Here is a 26,136-nt window from a genome sequence, read left to right on the forward strand (position 1 = left end):
GAACCTGTGCGGTCACTCAGGATGCAGCGTACATGTGACCCCTGGAGAGAGGTCCCAAGGCGGCCACGAGTGCCCGCAGCCCTCTGGGGCTGCCCATGCTCCTCTGGCAGCAGGACATGGGGCCTTGGGCAGGGGCCTTCAGGTGCTGGCTGCCACCCCGGTGTGTCCTGCTGGCAGGATGAGCCATTTCCCTTTCTGCAGTGGAGCTGTGGGATGTCCCCTCCCTGCCTGCAGCCTCCACCCCAATGATGCAGCAGCCTTTGTGCTCCCTACCAGTGAGGGAAGAGCCTGGTGACACCGGCTGGGAGGGCAGAGGGGTCACAGAATTTGGGACACATCGCAGGGCACACAGCAGAGCCTGGTGAGATCCTGGGGACCATGGCACAGCCCCTGGCAGATTCTGGGGCACACGCTGGGGGTCCAGACAGATCCTGGGTCTCATCCCAACACGCATCCCGGGGCACGTGGCACATCCCGGGACACACGCAGGGGTGCACGGTGCAGCACGGGCACACCCTGCCACACACCCCGGAGGACAGAGCGCACCCCTGAGTGCACTGCAGGGCACGGGAGCTCTCCGGGGCGCAGCCCAGGGGCACGGGGTGCATCCCAGGACAGACCATGGGGGGCACACTGGGGATGTTCGGGTTATCCCAGGGGGCGTCTTGGGGCACACGAAGGAGGCGAAGGGTGAATCTCGAGAGACCATCCCGGGCACACTGGGCACATCCTCGGCGCTCGCTCACGGAGCATCCCGGGAGCGCATCCCGAAAGGCGCATCCCGAAAGGCGCCGCCCGCCTCCTCCCCGCCCGCCCCGGCTGCAGGAGCGGGGTCGCTGCGGCTCCTCCCGAGTCTCCCCCCGGCTCGGCGGGGGTGGGAGGAGGTCTCGCCGCCGCCCCCCGGGGCGGTCCCGCCGCTGCCGGAGCCTCCCGCCGCCCCCGCTGCCGCCGGGCGGGGCCGGAGCGGGCGGCCCGGGAGCGGGGCCGGGGCCGGGGCCGGGGCCGGGGCCGGGGCCGCTGCCCCCGCCATGTCCAAGCTGCTGCCGGCGCAGGAGGCGGCCCGGATCTACCACACCAACTATGTGCGGAATGCGCGGGCCATGGGGGTGCTCTGGGCCCTCTTCACGCTCTGCTTCTCCATCCTGATGGTGGTGACCTTCATCCAGCCCTACTGGATCGGCGACAGCATCGACACGCCGCAGGCCGGCTACTTCGGCCTCTTCTCCTACTGCATCGGCAACGCGCTCACCGGTGAGCTCATCTGCAAGGGCAGCCCCCTGGACTTCGGCACCATCCCCTCCAGTGCCTTTAAAACTGCCATGTTCTTCGTTGGCATCTCCACCTTCCTCATCATCGGCACCATCCTCTGCTTCAGCCTCTTCTTCTTCTGCAACGCAGCCACCGTCTACAAAGTCTGTGCCTGGATGCAGCTGGCAGCGGGTGAGCAGGGCTGGGGAGATGCACGGGGAGCGGGGGGCTGCCCACGGGCCGAGCCTTTTCCCTTTCTGCCCTCGACTCTGCTGGGGATGGGGCGTCAGTTAAGAGACCCCAGTGTCACCTCCACGCCATTTGCTCCCCCTTACTGGTTACCAGTGGGGAGTTTTTAGTAAAAAGCTCCTCCCCGAGCAGCTGAGACACAGCAGACTCGCCGCATGTCGGGTGATGCTGCCAAACCCTGTGGCCCCACTTACCTGGGGGAGCTTCTCCCGTCGCAGGGAGGCTTCGGAGGATCAGTTCAAGAGCACCAAAAAACCCCCCCCCCCAGGGCACAGAGCGCTCTCCCGTGTTTGGCATCCTGCAGGAATGAAGCAGGGAGACAGTGATGACGTTTGCTGGGCCATTGTAGTAACTCCCAGAGCTCAGGGAATAATGCACGAGGAAGATGAAACACGAGGAGGGGACTGGCTGGCTGATTTAGTACCATCACTCGCATTTCCTCACTTTGCTGCTCCTCCCTGTGGTTCTGAAGCCTTCCCCATCTCTCCCTCAAGGCACTTGAGACACCTGGCAACCCAACTCCAGTGTTCGATCGGAGCCGCAGCTGAAACCCAACCCGGTGCTTTGCTGCTCCTGAATCATTCATGGGAGCCCTGGCCACAGACCCCCATAACATCCCGTGGGAGGAGGCTGCGGGGTTTCTTCAGTTCCCAGCTCAAGAATCGAGCTCAAGTAAAGATTTAGATAAGAAGCTTGGGGCAGCTCAGCCTCCTGGGGAGCAGGAGCAGAGAAAGGCTTTGCTGCGGTAGTTGGATTTTTACAGTTTTTTTGTTGTTGTTCTGAATGGGGGAGAATTGTTGCAGGCAGTTCTGGCCAGATGGGCAGGTACTGCTGCATTTTAGGAATTATTTTAAAAAGTGGGCAGGCTAAGAGAAGCTCCATTTCCTGGCCTTTGCTCTGCACTAGGGCACAATTTCAACAGAAATTATTTCTTTCCCGCTACCCCCATTTCTCTGTTAGTTACAGGGAAGATTTATTCTGTATGTAGTTAACCAACTGCTTTTCCACGAAGAGAAAGCCTCTCTGCAGACAAAGGAAGCTGCCTGCTCACCTTGCTGCTGCCTTGTGTCCCCAAGCCAAGGAAAAAGACAACATTGGCAAGGGACAAGGCCACTGTCCCAGAAGGGGGTTCTGGTTTACTGAGCCCCTGGGGGCAGAGAAGGGGCGAGGTGCATTTAAGGAGGCTGCAGATGTCCATGAGGGGCAGGGACAAACATCTGCTTGTCCACCACCGGGTTGTTTCTTGTGTGAGAGGAGTCAGGGGCCGCCTCACATCTGCACCAGTGACTTCCAACATGAGAGTGGAGCATGTGAAGGGCTTTTGTCAATCAGGTCCCAAAACCTTGCATATGAGCTCATCCCAAGCCTGATCACTGTCCTTATCCAGTAAATACAATTTCTCTGAGAGGGGGAAAAAGGCAGATTTGGGGGCAGGAGCTGCCCTTCAGCAGCCTGCTGGAACCAGGGATGGTGCAGCTGCCATGGCAAAGCTGCAAGGGTGAGGTTCTGGGGACCCCGTGGCTTGGCTGGAGCAGCTCTCGAGGTTGTGTGTGAGCTCTGAGAGCAGCGACAGGAGGAGCTGCTGCTGGAGCCACCACAGCTGAACAAGCAGAATTAATCTGCCTGCAAAGCTGCCGCTGACAGCAGCTCCACCTTAGCAAACCCTAAGCTGGAATCAGCTCCAAGGCTCTAGGCCAGGGTCACCATCTCACACAGACTAAACCCGTCCCAGTTTTGTTTGGAGAAGGTGTTTCCTTGGAGTGACACGGCCAGGGCTCTGTGCGGAGGGAGCAGAGGCGTTGCCTGGGCAACGCTGCCACAGGAGATGCTGGTGCAGCACGTCCTTGACTCGTGGGGAGGCAGCACAGAGGATCCTGCTCCTCCCTGCCTGGGGAGCAGAGCAGAGCCCACGGGGATCAACAACCTTTCAAGGGACATGTTTATAGTACCTGATGTATTTGTAGCGTGATGTTTGCTCCTCCAGCTGCTCTCTCCACTTCAGTGTTGATGCCTGGAAAATAGAACACAGCTTTCCAACTGGAGTGAGTATAAAAGCAAACCTTTAGTTCAAAGCTTTCGGGTGAACAACATGGTGAAAAGTACACGTGGTATAGTAATTCTACAATTTTTGTAAGGTTAGGAGATTGGACTTATCATACAATTAAAAGGTTAGTTGGGTAGTTAATAATTCCTGAGGTCCTGACCCACTGGAAGCAGTCCAGAGGTTTCTCTTGCCCCACTTTTGTTACGTCTGGTTATGTTTGTTATGTTCTTGAAGTTGGTTCTCTTCTTGGAATAAGACTAAGCAGTATTTAGGAATGTGTTTATAAGGTTAACTTACTGTTCCTAAAGGTAGGGAGGAAAGACAGGAAAAATACTAGAAGCTACAGCAATCTACAAAGCCAGGAATCTATGTAAAACATAAAAAGCAAAAAAATCTGATGTCCCCCTGTCCCTGCAGCTACAGGGCTGATGATTGGCTGCCTGATCTACCCTGACGGCTGGGACTCGAGCGAGGTGAGGCGAATGTGTGGGGACAAAACTGACAAATACACCCTGGGTGCCTGCACCGTGCGCTGGGCATACATCCTGTGCATCATCGGCATCCTGGACGCCCTCATCCTCTCCTTCCTGGCCTTCGTGCTGGGCAACAGGCAGGACAACCTCCTCCCCTCGGATTTCAAAGTGGAGGATAAAGGTGAGTGCACTGGGGCTGCTCCTGAACGCTCCTGGGGCAGTGTTTCAGCCCCACGGGTTGGGGGGAAAAGCTCTCTGCCTTGAGAGGGTGCCTAGAACAGAGGCTGGACAGTGTTAGAGGAATAAAGCAGGTTCAAAGGATACACCTTGGGCAGTACAAGAGCCTGGCCGTGGCTCCACCCAAGGTGGACTCTGAGTCAGGAGTTTTCACACTTTCATAAATTTTGGTCCATTTACATATTGGGGTTAATTGTCCAGTTACAGCTTCAAGGTTATGAAATCTCATCCTCTCACATTGCTCTCCTCAATTCGCTGTTTATACTTTTTGGGCTTGAAGCTGCAATGGTGACCTTGGTTCGGAGGCTGGAAAAGGATTGTTTTGTCTAACTACACTGTGAGGAGAACTTGCTGACATGTTTTATGAAGTTCAGAGTCATTGCTGTTGCTTGGGTGGACGGTGGGTGGCTTTGTCCCTGCCACAGTCACACACTGCTCTGTAGGGATGGAGAGGCAGCAGCAGGCAGAAAATTGATAGAGAAAAAGGCAGGAGTCCAAATTCACCCAGATTACCTTTCCCAGGCCTCAGTGGCTTTCTCCTCATCTTATTTTAAACGTATTCCTTTATGAAAACAAACCTGCAAAACACACCCATCCTTTCAGTTTTACACACCAACTCTGCAATTCTCTTTTTTTTTGCTTTACAGAAGAGGGAAATGACTGACAGAGCTGATCACCACGTAAGTGATAACCCACACAGATTTGTAACATTCCCAGCATCCACGATGCCACTGTTGTATTCTGATTACCAAAGGATTGACAGCTGATTTTGGTGCTGGAGACACATTGATTTTATTTGTGGTTAAAGAAGAAATAGTCTTTGCTTTGCCTCCCAAAACTGGGAAAGCACAAACCCTTGCCAAGTGCAAAATAAAACAAGCATAAAATTGGAAGTCATACTTCATTTGCCAACAGCTGACTTCTCTTTCTGTTCCCAGGGACATCCAGAGCTCTTCTTCCATCAGCCCTTTTTTTTGAAGTGACTCTTCTAGGAAGCTTTAACTTACCAAATTCTGTGGATTTTCTACAGCTGTTTTCTTCATCCATGGGGCCGCTCTTGGCTCACAGCTCTTGTGGAGCTTATTTGGTGGGAAGAGCCCAAAATGGACATAAGGAGTTTTTCTGAGTCCATCAGCAAGACGGACAAGAGGGGAAGGATGGCAATTTGCTGCTTTTTGGGGGGTTTGTACACCTTCTTTCGAGGAAATTACTTCTGAATTAAAAAAAAAAAAAAAACCACCACCAAAACATCAGTGTTTTGGGTTTTGTGCGTGTCTCCTGAGGGCAGAAGAAACCCTCTGCCATATCCCAGGTTGCCCTTTTCCTGGAAAAATAGCATGACAGGCCAATTCCCAGCTGAGCCATGAATATCCTGCTCTGGGCAACAATAACCAAACACAGCCTCTGGAAAAGAGCATTTTCTGGGGGGGAAAAAAAAAAAAGAAAACCAAACAGCAAAACCAGAACCCAATGTGTTGGGCTGCAGCAGGCCTGGGACAGCACCTGCAAAGCACAGATGGTGCCAGTCAGCATCAACACCCTGCACCACCCCATTAATCTCATTTAGCCATCATCTCCCATCCCATCCAACACCTACCCATGGCAGCCCTTGGCAGAAGACAAATCAGCTCTCACCTGGTCAGAACCCCTGCATTATCATTTTCATCTCTACTCACTGAAAATTGCTGGTTCCTGCAGTACTCAGTTCAGTTCAGTTCTAACAAGGACCTCCCAGTTTTATGCTTCCCTCTAAAAAATTTTTGGGAAGGTTTTATTGAGAGTCTATAGATAAGACAGCAGAGATATGACAGTCCTGAAGAAAAATGTATTTTAGAATGGAAAAAATCCAGCAGAGTTGTCCTATTTTTTAGTCTTCTCCTCTTTTTAAAATGGATCAAAACACCAGCAAGAAAATCCTTACCTATCTCATTCTGGAAATCAAAACTGAGTGTTCACTAGTGAGGCAAATTCCATCCCTGATCCCCTGACTCAGAACAGAATTACAAGGGGAATGTATGAAGACTAGGGCTCAGTTATTAAATAATCTGTTTATTGCAGGGCTTTCACAAAGGAAAAAAAAAAAAGACAAAGCACCCAAGTAGAAAGAATAAAAATGTATTTTCCTTCAGGTTTTAGACTGACACAGCAAGTACAAATCCTTTAGTGTGAGCACTTCATGGCAATTTGGAAATGGAACAAACCCCAAGTGAACGAGCAGACAGTACAAGAGTGAATCATGGCAGCTGCTTCTGCAGGTCTTCAACTCACAAGCTGGCTCTAGCCTTGGCTATCATGGTAAAAAAATCCTCCTCCACTCAGGGCTGGCAGAGAGAAGGGAAGGAAGGATGGGCAGGAGCTCTCAACAGAGTGCAGACCCCTTCTGGGAAATGTTCCTTCATCAGCCAGTCTCAAGTTGGCAGGACCAGGTGAGCTTTCAAGACCACAGGAATTGTTTGCCCTGCCAACGGATCTTCACAGTTTGCTGGAACCCTGTACTATCTGCAGTCCTCCTGCAACAGATACAGAAGTGACCCACAACTGGAAAATGCCAGATGAAAGGAAAAAAAAAAAAAACCCAAAAGGTTAACTCAGCAGTTTAAAACATTTTTTGGTATGTGACCTGCCTTTCTTTATTATATGCATAGAGAACCTGATCTACCACTAAAGGAACATGCAGCATGATTTGCATAATAAGCCAAATCAGGCTCTGAACTGGAGAAACTGTTCAAGTGGATTAAATGACCTAGTTTGTGAGTGAATGATCCTTACGAACCACGGTTCCCAAACACACACACACAGAAGTGACACGTAACAGTGGTCTTGGCAGCTTTGGCAAGGGGAATTCTCTTGGATAGCATCTGCATGGTCTCCAGCAACTTCTATCCTCTGCGAGCCACCACAAATCCAAAGGCCCGTTTGGTCCAGAGTAAGGAATTGACTCTGAAGTCTCAATGCTGCCAAATCTTGCTTAGAGAAGAGTGGGATGCACTGAATCTGTAACAGGATGGGCCAGTCTAGAAGAAGCCATCATAGAACTATCAAATGCCACAGTGATTTAACTTTCAATTAAAATTAACCCATTTAACTCATTATGTCCAAACCCCCTCTGAGAAGTTTACATGGAAACGCCATGGAACACTTTTTACTCGGGGTAACTCTAGAAACAGCTTCTAATCCAGTATCTACCTGGAAAAGGCAGTTCTCTTCCACTTCTGCTAGCTCTCTTCTTGTGCTAATGGCCCAGAAAATAAAAGGCAGTCCCATCCTGGGAAGTTATTTCTGAAGGCCTGCACCTGAAGCAAATGAACAGAAATCTTTACACTGGAACTTCAAGTGTTGATTTTCCAGGGCTGCAGCAGCATGGCTGTGATACAGTCACTGCAACCCTTCCCTTGGAGAAAAAAAAAAAAAGTGAATGGTCAAAAATGAAAAGTCAGAGCAGACTGCATCAGTGAAAGCCAATCTCTCGTGAATACCTCAAGCAAGGCAAAAAAGTGCCAGTAAGGGATAAAAAACCCCCCAAACTTATGGCTCACTATAATGTTAAGAGTTGCCTGCAATAAGGCTCTCTCTGCAGGCTGAGGGTGCACCCATCTGTTTGCTGAGGGTTGTGCGTTGAGTCAGTTCCAGCTTTTGCTTATTTTGCTTGTCACCTTTTAGTCACAGGTGTTGAAGTAGAAAACATCACCAAGTCCAGAAACTATTCTGACTACACCAAGGGCACAGGAAAGGAGAAAAAAATTAATGGACAGGGCACTTTGGAGGAAGAAATAAAGGATACTAAAACCTATGTTTAAAAAGCTCTTTCAAAAGCAGCTAGAACTAAATAAAAGTTTGTGATTGGAAAGCAAAGAACACAGTAGACACCTAGAGAGTGATGGAGGATTTCAAGGTCTTTGCTCTAACAAGGATCTAGCACCACCTTGATGCCAACTGTTACTTCTCACCCCCATCAGTAGCTACTGGATCAACAGTGGGAAAATTGACTCCTGAGTCAATGAGATCTTCATGGGAAGAAAGGAGAGTTGGAATTTAGCTAAGGGAGAAATCCAAGCACAGGTGAGCTCACATTTGTCACACACGGTGCCTAACAGTGAGGAGACTGAGGAAAAAAATCTCTTATTCCAGTCAATTAGTCTTTGGTGAAGCCCAATCAAGGCAAAAACACAGATGATGCCCACTGGCTGAGCAGAGTCCCCATTAAGTCACACAAACAAACTCAGCAGAACAGGTTAGATTTATCTAAAATCTTGGAAGCCTTGAAGGAAGAACTCCACACTGAAAGTGAACAAGGAGAAAAATGGATCTGGGAAAGGGCAGCTGGGTGTGTAGGCTATGCTGTAAACCAGAGTATAACGTTGTGGCATTGCTTGGAAGCTTCTAGGAGTTAAGCCAGGGGTGCCTGAGACACTCTGCTGCTGTAGCTCTTTTCTCTGGGATCAGCTCCAGCATAGGGAGTAAGAAGTCTGTGAATGCAGCTGCCTCATCTTGGGCCCACTCGTATTTTTCCACCAACACTTCAAAAAGGCCCCAGGGCTTCAGTTTGGTGATGTGCTTCAGATCACCTGAAAACCCAAGACAAATGGGTTAAGAGCAAGACACGGGAACAGAGCAGCTCAATAAAACTGGCTGAAGAGCTAAACATGACAGAGTGAACTCAGAGACTCTTCTAATAGTTGGGCAAAGGGAATACAAAGTGATGGGGCATGCTGAAGGGAGAAGTCAATTTTATTACATCTGCTTTAGAAGCCTGTTATAGAAATGAGCTTTCTCAAAGGGTTCTTTTTCCACCTCCTGCTATTTCAGATCCCCTATCAGCAAATCTTAACTTCATTAAATCACCAATTATGCTGCTTGACGTGACAGATAAGCTGTGCCACTGACTCTGGAATACATGCAATGCATGAGGCCCTGAGAAAGCAATACACTACTAATAAAGAAGGGCTTGTTTTTATAAAAAGGATTATTAAACTAGGTCAAAACCTATTTTTTTTTTGACTGAATACACTTCTGGGGTACTCAGGACTTCATGATAATGTTCTGTGCTCTGAGCAACATGGCTCATGATGCCAGGTACTATTTAAGGTGCCTGGCATGCCAGAAATGGAGTCAAGCTGTCTAGAAAATCCTTCAAAAGTGAATTCTCACCTCCAGCTGACAGAGGTCAGCTAAATAAAACCACATCAAGTTTAACAAAACATCTACTGTGCTGTTTTTCTACCTGCTGCATTTGCTCTACACCAAGATGATGAACACTAGGGTGTAGGATCCTTTTAGGAGTGAGACAAGGATGCCTTAAATTAAGCTGCAGTTTTACTGATATAGCATTTCATAAAACAAAGGAAAGACTTAAAGACACCATCTTTGCTCGCATCTATTTCTAACTGGCATTTCCAGCAAGACACTCCTGTGTATTTGGGCAAGGGATGAGAGGATGAAGTGATATTGGCTTTGTTTCCTTTTACCTTTTTTGGTGAAAAACTCCTTGGAATATTTTCCTGCCAAAATGAGCTTGCGAGGTATTTTCCCCAGAAGTTCTATGATCAATGCAATATGATCTGCATGTGAAAAACAAACAAAAGAAAAAGACAGTGAGATTCATCCACGCAAAACCTCTCTATGCTAGTTTCATGCTCTGGGATTTAAGGATAAAGACACTATCCCTTAAAAATTACTTTGGAGACCCACCTGGAGTTTGATTACACTAAGCAACAACAAAGACAAGGGGCAAGGGGAAGACAAATGTGGGCAAACTGAGGCACAAGGCAAAGAATCCAGCAGCAAGAGGAATGCAAAACACCAGAACAAGAGCATGGACTTTGTTGCACAGTGTTTTACTGAAGAGGCTTGAGCACAGTTGCTGCTGATTTGAGTAAATCTTTTCGCAAGGAGCTTTTGCATTGCTGATTTATAAGACAAGGCTCACTTTGAAGAGGCAACCATTGGATTTCAAGTCCCACTTTAAAAAGGAAAAACTGAGACAAACAAACCTTCATCTCGTGAGTAATCTTCCCCAGAGTGAGGCTCGAACAGATAGTCCCCTGTTGCCAACTCAAAGGCCTAAACAAACAGAAATGAGCACATTAAATCACTTCAAAACACTCTAAGATGTGCTGCAGGTTGTCTCTGCAAATCTCTGTGGGCCAGGAGCAAAGCAGTGGGAAAGAATAACCTGCAAAACTACAGTAAACAGCTATAATCTTAAATAGTCCATTAGAGCCTAAAACGTGCAGTGACTTTGCAACACTTTAAAAACTGCGTTAAAAACATCATAGGCACACCTGGGATGAATTTTGGGTGCAGGACCACCAGCTAACCACAAAGTCAAGGTATTTCACATGCTTAGCCTTTCCTCTTCAGAGTTTTGCAAAAATAACACCATGTCCAAACTATAGTTTCTGGAGTTGGTTGTTTTTAGTTTGTTTTGTTTCACTTGGGGTTTTTTGGGATTCTTCCCTCTCCCCAGTTTTCCCATGTTTTTTCAAACAGTTAATCTCTGAACATCTGTCTGTAGAGATGAAAACATGTTTTAAATGAGAAAAACATCTGCACTCATTTCAACTCACCACTCCTAAATTCTGTAACACATTCACCCTTTATGTATTCACTTGTACTCAGAACACTACTCCTGACCTTCTGTATTTTCAGTTTTATGAACTGCTGGTGCCAAACAATTGAATCAGGCACACTGTGTAATTCTGGCCACATGCTCTGCAGAGAAAACATGACCCTACTGCATTTTCTTTTACCACATTCATCAAAATCCCAGCTTGTTTTCCAAGATAGCAAAAATGTCTGTTTTTTAAGCTTAAATTATAAACCCCAAGCTTTGAATTGTAGAAGACACAGAGTGGAGACACTGAAGAGGCACATGCAGTAACTGGCTTGACTGATTTTTTCTCATTGTCATATTCTACATTTGCCAGCTGTTACAGGAACAGCTTCAGCCTCATCGCAGCATTACTCAGACTGAACATCGATTCCAAACCTGCAGAGGATGATTAAAATTAAAAATGGTACTGAAAGCACTTGTGAAGTAGTGCTAGATGCAGCAGAAAGGCTTTTTTATTAATATAAAAAGACATTGTGTTCAGAATTGCCTGGTTGTCCTGTTTTTCCAGAAAGCATGATGGCAAATTACAATCATATTTGAAATCTGCTGATGCTGGACAACAAAACTTTCAAAAGGAAAGCCACATGTGGAGAAAAAAAAAAAAGACAAAAAAACAACTCTGGTGTGCAAACTTATTATTCAGCAAGTCTGGAAGACTTGTCAGGGATTTTTGCCAGTCCCTCAGCAGCTCAGAGGGCAGAGCACAGAGGAGGAAACTCCCCAGCTGGCAGAACTCACCATGCAGGCTGTGCTCCAGATGTCAGCTGGGGTGTTGTACCCTGACCCTATCAACACCTCCAGGGACCGGTACTGCCTGGTCTGGATGTCTTCAGTGAAGTGCTTGTGCTAAAGAGAAGAAATGTTTTACTAAACAGCTCAAGATTGCTTAGAAGAGGAGAATCAACAACCTGGAAGGCTAGAGTAGATCAAAGCTCATTACCATTACATTTCAGCTGCATTTTACATCCTCATTAACTACGTCCTTATATTCCTCTAAGTGCTGTTTAAATGCTCTACATGAGATACTCCTCCTCAAGTGAAAACAGTCCAGCGATTTAGAGAAAAGCAAGCCACAAAAATAGAATAAAAGAAGACCTGCAGCATCTCCTAGCCAGTCCTGGCAGACAGGCCATGGTCCAGGCTACCTTAAAGCAACACCAATGTGAGCCTGACTGCAATTCTGAGTTGAGACTCATTTCTCTCAACAGATCTGAAGTAATTTGCCATTTTAGAAGCCAAGTAAAAAGAGGTATTTCTTCTATTTGAAATGTCAAACATTTGAAAGCAGCACAGCACAACCATCAAAGAATAAAACTTGGGAGTTTTATCGTGTAAGTCTCTTTCATGTGCTTGTGAATGCACTAAAGAGGTCTGACAAGCTACAGCACCAGCACATCAGAGCAATTGTTTGCAACTTTGCAGCTGTCCTGGAGACTGAGAAACTCCTTCAGCAGTTTCACATGAGCAGATTTCTACACTCTCTCTGTGACATGGCTCACAGCCCTGTAAGAAGTAATCAAATGCCAGCGAGGCCCCCAAAGCACAGACTGAAATCTTGTGTTTACAGGACCATTTCTTTCTTTGTGTCCCTGCTTCCCCCTCTTTTTTTCCCTGTCATAGTTTCAAACTGTCACTGCTTTCACAGCCAGGTCTAAGGATGTGCTTTAAAGATGATTATTTTCCATCTTGGCAAACTGACTGAATCTGCAGCTTTAAAAAGTCAATGTGAAAAGACTAAACTTACCACCCAGCAGGCATTTCCTAGGTCAGCTATCTTCACTTTGAGCTTATCTGCATTCTTGGGCTCAAGAGGATTAAGAAGGAAATTCCCAGCAGCTGATTTTCCTAGAGGCAATGTGTACAACAGCTGATTAAAGCTACATAGGCAGTGTCACCATCTGTCACCCAAATCCTATCAACCTCTCCTCAGCCAGGAAGTTTTTCCTGATGGATCAGAACTGTTCCCTCCCGGATGCTTGGGTATAAAAATGAGCATCACTCTGCACTATCAACGACATCATTAAAACCCAACTGGTGTCATTAAGCAGAAGGATAAATAAGCATATGCAACAGTGACTATTTCCCAGCATTTTTTGCACAGCCTGTCAATATAAAAAAAAAACAACCTGCTGAAATAAGGGCATTGCCAGAAACAAAACAAACCTCATAACCCCCCTTAAGCCTTCCTAGATCTTTGAAGGAAGAGCCCCCATGTTAGAGCATTTTTTGACATACCCATCACTCACTGCTGCAACACGATAACAAGAGCTAAAGGATATATTGGGAAAATTGAATGACACGATGGAGAGCAAAAGTATTAAGTCACTAAATGACATCCAGTTGTACCTCTAAACCTAAAATTTGAAGCTGTAAATTTGGGAGAGGGCTGTGAGAAGCAAAAGAGGGCAGTAACCTAGCAGAGGCATCCAGCAAAGTGCACTTCAAGTTTGAAAATCTAAATTTCTCTTGTTACTTTTCATCCATATAACTCCCCTAGTGATACTCTGGCAAGGAAATGCTAGAATACTTTTTTAGTAAGTACAAATGGTAGTTTTACCCTCCTTCTCCAGGCAGATATATATCACCTGGCATGGACACATAGATGCAAAAAAGGACAGTTTTACCAATTCATATTTTTAACACATACATGCCTGGAATGCGTTTAAATTGCTGTACGCTATTTCACGTCTTACTTTCTCTTAAGCCTACAAGACACACTTTTTCCACTCTGAAAAAAATCATATTTAAATAAAAGCATTAAAGAAATTTGGTTTCTTTCCCTACACTGTATAAGCTTTGTTTATATGTATAACCCATTTGTTAAATGTAAAACCCATTTTCTGGGAAAACATTTACCCATCCTGAGTAACAGAGAGAAGTTACCTTTGCTCCATATTAAGAACCAAACTGTCAGAACACACTGAACATACCTATATCCCTTAATTTAACAGCAAGTGACAATCTGTAGGCTTAATGAAAATCACGTAAGCAGCACCTGATTCAAAGGAGGAAATGTTCCTCCACTGAAAACCAAAGGTGTTTTTAAAAAGTAGGAATATTTACGCACTCAAAAGTCAGAACTGAGGCACAACTACAACCAGCACCTACAAACAGCAAACACCTTGGAGTGTGATTATCAGGTTAATTACTCGGGCAGGAAAACTCTCAAACAGGTGGTTCTGATCACTTCAGGCTATAAAATGCATTCATATGATGAAGTGCTGTAAAGAAATCTCCCACATCAAGGAGCCCTTTCTTACAAGGTTCCTCTTATACCTTTGTTGTCTGTCGGGCTGTTATTCTCATTCTCATCCTCTGAAGGGATGTCTGTCCTGATGCTTTCCTGAAAATTGTTGATCCCCTGCTCAGTGAACGCCTGCTTTTGGTTGGACATGGGCTGGCACACCATGGAATCCTGTGGGGCCAAGGGCACAAACAAGTCCGACATTGCTTCTTGAGGCCTGTTCTCTGAGTCACTGTTGTGCTGACTGTAATTACAGCCCTGCAAGTTGTCAGTCTTCTGTGGGCGAGGGTGCTTGCCACAGTCGTTGGCATTGTGCAGGTCATCCTCCAGTCGCACAGACCCCTCATTCCCAGAGTCTGTCAAGTCCGTCATCGCCGTCACTCCGTTGCAGTTGATTTCTGCTGCACATTTTTCCACGCTGCTTTCTGTGAGATTAGATCCCTCCTCTGCAAGGGCTTGTGCTGCAAGAGGGGAAAATGAGAATGGTGCAGAGTATGTCTTAATAAATAGCTGGAAGACGTTCAAGGGCACCCTGAGAGGTAGGGAGCGCTCTGAATGTAACTGAACGCAGCCATTCACTCAGTTTGTACCGGGAGATTTCCCAGCCCCATCAGAAGGACAGAACCCAATGCAAACAGGTGAAATGACCTGAAATGACCTCAGCTAAAGGTAAAGTGCCTGCTGTCATTTCACCTGTTTCATTCACTCCCTCCTCATACCCGTGAGTAAATGAACAACACTGTCTGTGCCATGTTGGCAATGCTTTAGGTCCATACCTGGCTTGTTGCTGACATTTTCCTCTGATGGACTGACTTTTATGAGCATTTCCAGAGGGGTCTGAGCTTCTTCCTCCTCTTCAGGCTGTGTCTGCTCAGGGTTTGCTTCCTTCTCCATTTCCTCTATCTCTTGCATTCGCTTCTCCAATAACTCAGCCTGCCTTTTCTGCTTCTTTTTCAACTTCTTTTTCTTATTCTTTGACATTTTGTCAGCCTACATAGAAGCAAGCAGAGAAATTTGACTTAACATTTTATACTTCAGTAAATTTAAAATCCACTAAGGTTTAATTTATCACAGAGCTTGGGAAGCAGTCTGTGATGAAAATGCTGGAGACAGCTCCTCTCCCAGACAAAAAGCAGCTATTCTAGGTTTTGAACCACTTGTCTACGGCTCTTATGAGTGCATTTTTGCCCCGACCTGAAAAACCTACATTATTCTCCAAGTGAGGGAGATCTCAGACTCCACAGAACAATCACTTTCCCAACAGACATTGAGACCACCACAAGAACTCCTTGTTCTGGTGATAAATGAGCTAGTACCATTTACAAGTCCAAGACAGCATTGAACCCGATGCCTACGCCAAACACAAATCACACATTTTCCTTCTGATATGAGATTGCTTTCTCTTAATGCTGACTGGATTATGAAACAATGCAGGAGATACTATCAGTAGATGCATACTAACAGATGAAAGCTATTACACTTACTGGTTTTGGCTGTGGTGCAGTGCTCACTGAAAGAGAAAGGAAGATCAGTAAGTCAGTATGGCTATACTCAAAAACTGCAACTGCATTCTGATGTTAAGGTGCATCTTTCCTATGTGGTTTGATAACAACATTTTAATGATCTCAGCAAATGTGATTTTGAAGGCTCATTTCTCTACAAAAACACACCAATAAAAAAAAAAAGATAAAAACATTAAATGAGCAAATGCATAATTCAAGTTTCAGACAGGAGACTTGCTTGACTTATATCAAAGACCTAAACTTCCTGTCACGTAGCTTCATTTACTGCATGTATTATGCATCCTACCCAAATGAGAATGCAAATCAAAGCATTAAAATACCAAACTTCAGGGAGCTTCCTTAAGCTAAGACGTGCTGTGATCAGTTCAGCTCAATGTTGGTGTTGTAAGATCATGACTGACAGAGCCTTCCAATACACACTGCAGTGCTTTTTGGAAAGTTACACAGCTACAGATGGATATTCTGAGGAGGAACACAAGAGAATTTGCCCTCAGATCTTTAGGGATGTCTGCATGTCAAGGATGCTGTTTCTGTTACAGTTTTCCAGACTTCTGCAAACTGACAACAGGTAACTCATCTTGTTGAAACTCTCATCAAATGCATTTCCAGCATCATGAAATGAAAGGTAATAAACTTTTGAAGGAAATGTGAGAATTTTGCCACATTTTTACACCAGTTCTACACTGAGTGCATCAACACTGTGTTACATAAGACTGACTTTACCAGTGCCAGGTTAGCTGTTGTTAAAAAGCAGGCTCCAGTGTGCATTTATCCTCCCCTCTTGTTTTCTGACACAATCTGCCTTCCCCATCATCTGAGTTACAATTTATGACTAATTTCCCAATTTACACTCAGGTTTTCAAAGGTTACTTGCATTATTGTTCCACCGCACTCAGGAAGTTTTCCTTAGTGATGATTTGGGGGCGTGTGGGAGAAACAGCTTCAATTTTCAGGGGAAAAAAATAATAATAATAAAAAAAAAAATAAATCACCTGCAGAGCCTGATGGTGGGGGAGCCCCAGATCGCTGCCACTCTGTTGCCTCTGCAGCCAGCCTGCGAATGTACTGGTCATTCACACACAGCAGGATGTTCTCAGGCTTTATGTCCGTGTGGATGATTCGACATTTTGTATGCAAGTAATCCAGACCCTGAAGAACCTGCAGGCAAGGGAGAAGGAAGTCAACCATTAGACAATCTAATTGAGAGCAAAGTGTAAATGCAGAAGTGCCTAGGATGGCCAGTGAACCTGAAAGGGTTTGTGTGTTTGAGAATACTCCGGGTTAGGGCTGGTGTGATCAGTGGTTACCACCCGATTCCACAAAGAAGATTTGCATACAGATTTTAGCTACCATTTAAAAGGATTCTATTTACCCTCATAACTTAACTTACCACAGGTGAAAATCTCATTTTAATACTCTACAATAAAATCACACTTTCCTCCTCCCCTGCACCTCCCATGCAGAAAAGTATTTCCCAGGAGGGAGAACCAGTTTCTCTTGCTCTTCCCATCATTAAGTACCGTGCTTACTGTGACAGCTTTCAAAAAGTACTTCACTTATGAGGAATGACTGAGGTAAGAAGAGGTTAAAAGCAAAAAACATCACGGTTTAAGTGTCAGAAAACAACAATCAGAAGGGGATGCAGTAGAGAAAGGAAGTACTAACCCAAGAATATTTTGTTGCATGAAGGAGATACCACAGATTTTTAACTTTTGTTTCCTTGGATCTCAGAAAGATCAGTGAAGAGTTTTAACTGGGTCAAGGGGAAGAGTGCAGTCAGAACTGGAACTTACCTGTTTGATGATTTTTTTGACACAAGGGAGTGGAAGACCCTGATAATTTGATTTGATGATCCACTTCAGGAGATGATGTCCTAGAACTTCAAACACCATACAGATATCTAGAACTGAATCAAGGAAAAACCTAGACACCCAGACCCAAGGAACCCCAAATTTCCAGGACTGAGGATTAAAAGAAATTTTAATTTTGGGGACTTCATGTTAAAGAACACTCATCCTTCTGACCCAACCTGGAAAAGCTGCCTTCCTCAACAGCATCATCCCATCCTACACAACAGTGCCATTATCTAAAATAAAATAAAATACAGAGGGATGGAGCTGCACAAAGGTCCCACTTCAGCAGTAGGAATCTTCTGCTTTGAGTGGAAGCCTGTTGCACAAATGTACATTAGAATTTACTGTATGTTTTGGAACAGCCTACGCTTCTGCCCCAGGCAAAACTCATTGCGCCAGATCTCTCTGTACCAGCATTACCTGAAAAGATAATAAAATTTCCATTTCATAAGTAATCTTCAGAACAATAGTCACTTTCTTTGCCCTCCTTTGCCTCTTTACCAGCAAAACAAACTTTTGACAAGCCTGGATTTCAACTATATTTATATGATCTGCTTTTTAGCTCTAAGATCTCAACAGCTACAGGCACTCCAGTGACATATTCAGTACAGTGCCCTTGTTTTAGAAGCCAAACTTCTATGAGTTTCTTAGGCTGCTTTTCATCTACACTGGCAGAAAGCACACACTTCACAAGAGTGGAAGAAATATTAGCTCAAATCAACATTTACTCAGAAAAAAAGTTAGAGAAAATGCATTATGGGTCTACTGTTTATAATCTACAGCTAAATTCTCTCAAGCAAGCCAGCAATTTTCACAGAAATAAAACTCAACTTATCTCCACGTGAAAACAATGCACAAGTCCAACTTTCAAATTCTGAGGATCCATTATTATCACTTGCTACATATCACTGCCTGTGAGAAGGCTGTTCCCAGAACTACAGCCACTGTCAAACCAACACATGGCAAACATCCTAACAATGCTGATAAATTACAAAGTAAGATGTTTCCATAACTAGAAACCAAGCTTATTTTCTAGTTATAGATGGCTCATTTGCTATTTTCAGCTACTGATTTTAACACACTGTACTGCTTTACTGAAATAACAGGTTATTAACAGGCTGCTTGCAAAATTGAGGGGTTGAGATAGATAACTCTACCTCAAAGGTACCTCTGACACAGCCACTCAGTCCTGATTCATAAATTGGTGGCAGAACATTAAAAGCACAACCAAGCAGAGCTGACACAAATTACACCAGACTGAATCATCACTCTGGATCTGAGCTCAGCAGGCAGTTTGGAGGCAAATCCTTCTACAGCAGGTTTCCTTGGGCAGAGAAAGAGATGCCTGGGCATTGCTTGCCAAACCAGGGCAGCTGCCCAAGCAACTCCCATCTTTCTGCAATTCTTGGCTTTTGATCCACAAAAGGATACGGGAACCATTCACTCCTGAAATCTTGAAGTCATCTAATAACTGAACAACTTTCTCTTTGCTTGGATCATTTGGATCGCTGTTACGGACCTGCAGAGAAAGAGGTTATTTTGATGTCAGATCCATTGCACCGTTTGGTTCCTACACAAATTCTTGATGATCTGGAAACGTCACACACGTGAAGAATGTAAACCCCCCAAAACGGGAAAAAAAAAAAAAAAAAAAAGGGTAAAATAAAATTGAGCCCAACTCAGGCACTCACCGATTTCAGCAACTTGATTTCATCCAGCGCTGTTTCTGTGTAGTGCTCTGCACTCTTCACCACTTTCATTGCCACAAATTTCTTCCCTCTGTGCACACATGACAAGTAAATTGGGAACTGTTAATGCTCACACAAAGAACTTATTCTCCAGGATTATCCCAACTCTTTTGCATGCAAGAGAGTTTATTTCATGCATCATGGAAAAGTAAGGTTTAAAAACTCAAAGACTGTCTTTGAGTCTTTTCTAACAAAAGATTCGCGTTAGTCATTTCTTAAAATATGGAACAATAGGTCAGAGACTGAACACAACTCTTCCCACAGATATGGTTTGTCCTGTCAAGTCCCTCCCACACACTTGCATGCACAATATCAGAAGAAACTCCTGTGCTAGGATGTGGATAGCTAATGCTTTGTGTTTTTATCTAAAAGTAAAAGGATGTTTTCTGCTCAGCTTTGTGCATTCCTGGCAGGAACACCAGCTGCAACAGGAGCACTTACTGGATGTCCCAAGCCAGCCACACGGTGGAGAAGTGGCCCCATCCAAGCTTCCGAATCACGTGGTAACGTCCATTGAAGAGATCTCCTATTTTCACAAGGTGGTAACCCCCTGGAAAAACACAAGAACCAGAGAACAGCTGTGGGGAACAAGCATCACAACCACTGCAGCACCACAAAGTATTTCCTCAGTGAAAACAGCTGAGGTCTGCTAGGCTGGCCACCTTTGGCAAACACAGGCTGTGATGGTAACAGAATCTTCCAGCTAAGTATCAGCATTGCTTTTGCATGCCCTGACCCTAGAACGTGAAACAGGTACTGCACCCAAGATCCCAACGGTTTTCCTTGCAATTTTCCGGACTCAAAGGCACTCTGCCACAGTAAACAGAAAAGTTTCCTCTGCACCCTTCATATCTCTCAAGCCACTGAGTATACGGGAGGATTCCATCATAGAAACAAAAACATTTGGAAAGCCAAAGATGGAACTGGCAGAAAACAGAACAAAGAGAAGAAATTGTGAATTGGTGCTTTCATTTGCTCTGTATTTCATTTCTGTTCAGAGAAACAGGGGAAGGCTATTTGCAGAAACAAATTTTTCTACAGAACAGATATTTTCTTTTGATGCTCAAAAGAAAACCAAAGAATATGAAAAGGATTTGAAAGTGTCCTTTTTACAATGAAATCAAAAAAGATTTAAATGCCTACTTGCTTTTATCAATACTGAAAGCCCTCTGGCACAGAGGAAAAGTTAACAGCTTTAAACTTATGCATTAAAAACAGCTCTGCAACTCAAATCTTGACTGATAACAGAAGGAAACTTGGAGATCACGTTCTCCATTTTCTGTTGGCTTGAAAAATGTTATTATCATCATGCAGTTTCAAAGCACTTTTAAAGTAAGAGGGAGTCTGTTTTCATTCTCTACAGCAAATGGGAAGCAGAGAGGATTCCTTGATTGCTTTGCAAATCCTGCATCTTAAACAGGCAAGTGCTCACCTTTACAGTAATCATTTGGATCCTCTTGCTCATCATCATCTGATCCCAGGATTTCCTCCTCTTGCTCTGGAAGATCACTCTCGGAATGAGCAGCAAGGCCCCGGTGCTGGGTGTCAGGTCTGAAAGAGATCACACTGCACGTCTGACACACAGAAAACACTGCACATCACACACAGATCACACTGCACATCACACACAGATCACACTGCACGTCTCACACAGATCACACTGCACGTCTCACACACGGTACTCCTCAACTCTGCAGCTTCCACAGCACAGAAGGGACTGCTAAAGATGGAGGAGATGCAGTATTCAGCAAAGCTATTCACATGTCAGTGCTTTTATTCCTAACCTATGATAAAAGTGGACAGAAATATTTTTTTGTATACTAGTGAGAAATGCACCTTAATGCCCTAGATCCACTTTCATTGTGGAACCAAGTCCAGACAAGATAGATTTAAAAGCCTAGTGATCCCACCAAATATTAGACTCTGAACCCCTTTTCTGCCTTTCTCTCAAGTAGATTTATATTTTATTTGTTATCCTTGATAAAACTTGAAAATTTAAATATTGATTAATTTTATTTTATAGACTAACATCAATTAGTTTTTACTATCTTTTGGGGAAGAAAAAAAAAGTTAATCATGTTTTAGAACTTGTGGCCCTTTGTTCCTTTCACATTCAAGGTCAAATGAATATTTAACAGTCCTTCTGCTTCCAACACTTTAGAAGACTGGAGTCCCTAATCTTGACATTTATTTCTCCAGTTCTCAAGGGGCAGGCTGCATTTTTAGTTCATCTCTCCACTCAAGATCCAAAGTTTATTACAGTTGTCTGAACTATGGAGAGTGGGAGGACGCAGAGCAGATGTTCAGCAAATCCTCCTGAGAGCTTGTGATTGCAGAGGGATTGGGTTCAGGCACTAAGGTGGTGGAGGTTTTTCACTCCCACATTCATAAATGAAAGTGTTCATTTTATGTGTTTAACTTTCCACCAAATGTGCTACTCAGTTCTTGCTTGTGAAGGCCATGCCAGCAAAGGCCACCTCCATGCTCTCACACACTCAGGCTGTGCTCCCCAAATAAAACCTCTCCCATATCTCAGCTCTTTCATGACATCACACTGATCACAGCCAAACAGCTCATGAAAGGCTAACACCAAAAATCAGGTCATTTATTTACTTTACAAAGCACTACAGGGAACGATTAAATGCCTACAAAGATTCAAGATCCTTCTGTACAAAGCAAACATTTATAATGAAAACAATGCCCACAGACCATTTGCTTTGGCAGGATTTAAGGGCAAAGTACTGCAAGATATCAACATTAAGTTTTCTTTCCTCAGAAGCATGAGATATTAAAAAAAAAAGCTGGAGTTGTCCAAAGAAGTGGGCAGCAAACTACATTAGGGCAGTGACACACAAGCACAAGATAACATTCTTTACAGAGAGTTCCCCAGCAGTGAATTAGCGGAAGTTTCTCGTATTGAAACTATTGTTGCAGGGAAGGAGAAGATAACAGTGGTGCCTTCTGGCAGCCTCTTTCAAATTCAGCTCATTCTGCTGCAAGAAGGAGGAACTGCCCACACAGTGGCTATGACAGCAACATAAGCAGGCCCTCAGATGCAGTTTTCACAATTTAGTGCTGACCGGGAGTTCTGCACATCATTTCAGGGCTGTACTAACTCATCTCAATCCACAGGAAAAATGTAATATTTTCATTTGGAACAGTTATACAGTAGAAAGAATGTTCAGCACTGACCTACTACACATGCACTCTGCTGAGACTTCACACATGAAACACATTGCTAACATATTCAAACAACAGCCATCTTAAACGTCATAAAAAGGGAGAAATCTTGCGTTCCAATCTAATGATGACTAAATTTGCAGCCACTAAAAATCCACAACTCAAGTTCATTTAAGCAAGGAAGAGTTACAAAGGTCCTTCTAGGCACAACCCATCACCAGACATTTCCTATAGATCTGTTGTCAGTAAGTCCTGCTGACAGGAACTGAATTCATTTTTTAAAGTCAGGAACAGCTTAGTGGTCTCAAACCATAAACCAAAAAGTGCCAAGCTAATGAGTCTTTTATTAACAACCCTGCAGCTTGATCCAGCCCTGAGATATTTAGTATTTAGGCTTTTTAGTTACTGAATTATAAGTCAGGGGTAGGAAGAAAGAAACCTGAAGTAGGGGGTGCAGAAAGTCTTGGAGGTCAAAAAGCTTCTATAAAATTGCTGCATTCCTTTGGGGACAATTGAGATACAAATAAAGTGACACGTTATCCCCAGATTAAGAGCAGACAGCAAAGGCAAGAAATAGCCATAGACAGAATGGCTGAAGGGGAGATTAGATGCTCATAGACAACAAGTCCTATAGACAGGGTAAAGAGAACAGCAACTGGACAGAACGATTTTAAGCCAGGAACCTCACACATAGCATGAGTAGTAAAGAGTAATTCTCCCCAGCGCTGTTCTTGGATTTTCACTTTTTTAGCTGCACAGGATGTAAGGGATTAAAAAGGACTCAAAAGAAAATTCCCCTGAAGTGGCAGTGATGCAGACAGACACATCACGCCATCCTGCAGTCCCAGTGCTTCTCAATAATAGCAATTCCACGCATCAAGGAAGAAGTTACTGGAAGCACTAAAGCCCATTCTCCTGGAAGCTTTCTGTGCCCCTCCTAGGGGGCTGACGAATCCTGCTGCTGGCAGTCTCACACATGACACACCCTGGAGTCTGCAGCTGAGCCTTTCATGGGGATCCAAAAGCATTTCACTTCTACATTAGAGTCTATGATACCAACTAATGTAAGAAAGCCAAATTCAGGTCACACACATCTCTACAGTGCTACTTCCTTTATGAAATCACCTCCAAAATACACCTTATTCCTTTGCCTTCCTGTGAAAATTTGTTTGATGTTATTACACATCATCCTGTTCGTCCCCTTAAATGACCATCTCAGCCAAAGACAGAGACTGAGAATTAATCAGTGCAGAATCTGTATTAATACCTAAGGAAAAAATTACATACAAAAGCCCAAGCCTCATCTGTCTGCTTTGCTCACAAAGACAGTACTCCAACAGGCACAAAAAGCTGTTAAAGATAGCAGAAAAATCCATACCCAGTATTTAGAGACAACAGCTGAAACAGCTGTTACCGAATTTGCAAAATGCAGATAAAAGTATATAAAAATCCTATACTAAATGATTGTTTACACATTAAAACCCGAGTGTTCTAGGGTACTGTTTTTTCCTAGCTATCTCTGATCTGCAGAAGAACACCGTGATCACCTTTTCCTTTTGCTCTCTCATTGTGCTAATTAATCAGAATGAACTGGATCTGCAGGGTCTCTCTACAACTACACAGCAATATTTTACTTAGGAAAAACAACATGGAACAGCAAAGGTAAGGCAAAATGCTAAGTCTTCTATGGAATTTGTGTGAATCCACACGTAGAGAGACCCCCCCCCCCCTCCTCCCCCCAAAGTCCTTATTCCCTGAAGAATTGCAAATTCACGAGACAAAATTAGAGAAGGGAACCTACCTGCAAGAAGCACGGCCTCCCATGGATAAAGATATTCCCAAAGACAGCCCAATAGTTTTCGAAAAAGCCATCAAAAATCCCACACCACAGTGTTGGGGAAGGAGGGGGACATCAGCAGCAGGCAGAGGGGCTGGTTCTCCTCAAATGCAGGAGAAGAGGGATTTGCCTCCAGCACCCAGCTGCAGCTGCCCAGCACTGCATTGCAGGTGAAGGGCCGTGCAGCAAGGCTGGGGCTCGCTCTCAGCTGATCTTCCTGCAAATTCAGTCATGTCAGGGGGGTGAGCATAAAGATTCCTCCCCTCCTCTTGATGTCTACATGTCTGTTCTTCCCTCTAATGAAATTAGAAATTCAGGCAGATACTTTGTTTCATCTTCCTGAACCAGCCGGTTTTATTTGCCTATTCAATAGCCCAGTGGATTCAAAGCTGGGATGAAGGATCATGGTAATTGTCGACAGAGCAACCCTTTTGATAGAGGAATTCCAGCACAATCACGCAGCAGGGAAAGGGCGTTCAAAGGAAAAATGAATTTTCTGAAGTAATTCCACACCTCCCCTTCCAGAGTTACATGAAAAACTTATCCTTTATGCTTAAAACGACAAAACAAGCAGGAGGAGTCAAATCTTCTTTAGAAAGTTGAACTGAGTATTTTTTCACAGCAGCGGGTACTTAACATCATCTTCCAACAATGCACAATTCCCAGTCATTTCCTGTGCCTGTTTATCCTGCTGGTTTATGTAAGTGATAGGGGAAACAAGTCAGCAACACTGTGACATACTAAGTTACAATTTAGAGATTTCCCTCCTAGGGAGACCTTTATTAGTGAAAGACACGTTGAAGCTGCCCCTGCACTTTTAAAGCAAGAGGTTTAAAGAATTGTCTTCACCTAGTTGTATGCCTAAAACATTTTCACCTTAAAAGCTCACAGAACTCTGGATACGCATTTAATAATTTAGCATTGCCAAACCTCTTCATATATATAAGAAAAGGAGCTAAAAAAATTCAAAATTTTCCACTGTAGGCAAGATTTTGCTCCACGTTCACTGAAGATATCACCCAACCCCTGCAATGCACAGCAGGGTAAGGAGTTATTTGCAGGAGCTAAGATTTGAGTCATTCACTTGTTCCTTGCAGAAGGTGTTAAAGCAATTTGGAAAAACACTGTGGAATTCTCTCACCAGTTTCCAGTGGAATCACTTATCTGGTCCACACACTAAAAGTAAGGTAAAAAATGATAAAGAAATCTCAGCCACACAATGTGGGTTCTTACAGATTGGCAGAGAAGGAAGGCTGCCCCCTATAAATTACCAGACACACAAGCAAATCTTCACACTCAACTTCACCATCAAACTATGAATGTGTTCTCTCTGTACCAATAACTCACATTAAAAAAAAAAACCTCAAAAACTAAAAAACGCTTGAAAGGAGGTGTTTGGTTCTCCTACTCAAAAGCATTAAGAGTGACTTCAAAATTCTGTTTGGGACAGAAAACATTCTTCTTTGTCCCTAAAACAGCAGAAATACTGTCCATGCTACCTAACTACTTGCCTTGAATAGATACAAAAGCAGATTCCTACCACCTTCAAGGAAGGAAGGCAACGTACATTTAGGCCAAATCACTTTTGTCACACCCACCATCCTTAAATACATACTAACTAAAAAAGATACTCTCCTTACAGGAGTAAGGAGAGTGTGTCTGCGTCTGCCTCTCCCTTGATATTTGCAACGATGACGCCCATCTGCAGGAAACTGAAGGGAAATGCTTTCCTAATTTTAAGTCGCCTACAACACAGTCTTTATAAGCAGTGTCACCCTTATTGGTGAGCTCAAATTACACACACGAAACGCCCCCAAGCAGAACTCAATCCGCAAGAGGAATGACGAACCCAGCTCCCACTGTAGGCACCAGATAAAGGCACTGCAA

At 44.3% G+C, this 26,136-nt stretch overlaps 2 protein-coding genes across 5 annotated transcripts in view; one reads left to right on the forward strand and one right to left on the reverse strand.

The window, feature by feature from the left end:
- The first annotated feature begins 953 nt into the window (after window positions 1-953).
- On the forward strand, window positions 954-6,288 carry LHFPL5 (LHFPL tetraspan subfamily member 5). Its single transcript, XM_066204205.1, has 4 exons — window positions 954-1,440; window positions 3,959-4,195; window positions 4,899-4,931; window positions 5,190-6,288. The coding sequence occupies exons 1-3, from the start codon at window positions 1,029-1,031 to the stop codon at window positions 4,913-4,915; spliced, it is 666 nt and encodes a 221-aa protein (XP_066060302.1). The 5' UTR covers window positions 954-1,028; the 3' UTR covers window positions 4,916-4,931; window positions 5,190-6,288.
- Window positions 6,289-6,350: 62 nt separating this feature from the next.
- Window positions 6,351-26,136, reverse strand: part of SRPK1 (SRSF protein kinase 1) — a 34,281-nt gene continuing 14,495 nt past the window's right edge. For 2 of the 4 annotated variants that reach the window (XM_066204195.1, XM_066204196.1), the window contains 14 exons: window positions 20,665-20,783; window positions 19,674-19,782; window positions 19,176-19,263; window positions 18,916-19,003; window positions 17,425-17,531; window positions 16,624-16,789; window positions 15,593-15,618; window positions 14,885-15,098; window positions 14,141-14,569; window positions 12,609-12,709; window positions 11,603-11,710; window positions 10,242-10,311; window positions 9,717-9,809; window positions 6,351-8,816 (listed from right to left, as the gene is read on the reverse strand). In XM_066204195.1, coding sequence (XP_066060292.1) covers window positions 8,632-8,816; window positions 9,717-9,809; window positions 10,242-10,311; window positions 11,603-11,710; window positions 12,609-12,709; window positions 14,141-14,569; window positions 14,885-15,098; window positions 15,593-15,618; window positions 16,624-16,789; window positions 17,425-17,531; window positions 18,916-19,003; window positions 19,176-19,263; window positions 19,674-19,782; window positions 20,665-20,783 — 1,903 coding nt within the window. In that variant the 3' untranslated portion in view covers window positions 6,351-8,631. Of the gene's footprint in view, window positions 8,817-9,716; window positions 9,810-10,241; window positions 10,312-11,602; window positions 11,711-12,608; window positions 12,710-14,140; window positions 14,570-14,884; window positions 15,099-15,592; window positions 15,619-16,623; window positions 16,790-17,424; window positions 17,532-18,915; window positions 19,004-19,175; window positions 19,264-19,673; window positions 19,783-20,664; window positions 20,784-24,213; window positions 24,300-26,136 lie in introns of those variants that run through there. The other 2 variants (XR_010723828.1, XM_066204197.1) reach the window with 2 other exon arrangements.

This window comes from Chamaea fasciata, unplaced genomic scaffold, assembly GCF_029207755.1.
Source record: "Chamaea fasciata isolate MVZ Bird 193981 ecotype frontalis unplaced genomic scaffold, bChaFas1.0.hap1 SCAF_25, whole genome shotgun sequence".
In the NCBI taxonomy this organism is placed as follows: domain Eukaryota; kingdom Metazoa; phylum Chordata; class Aves; order Passeriformes; family Sylviidae; genus Chamaea; species Chamaea fasciata.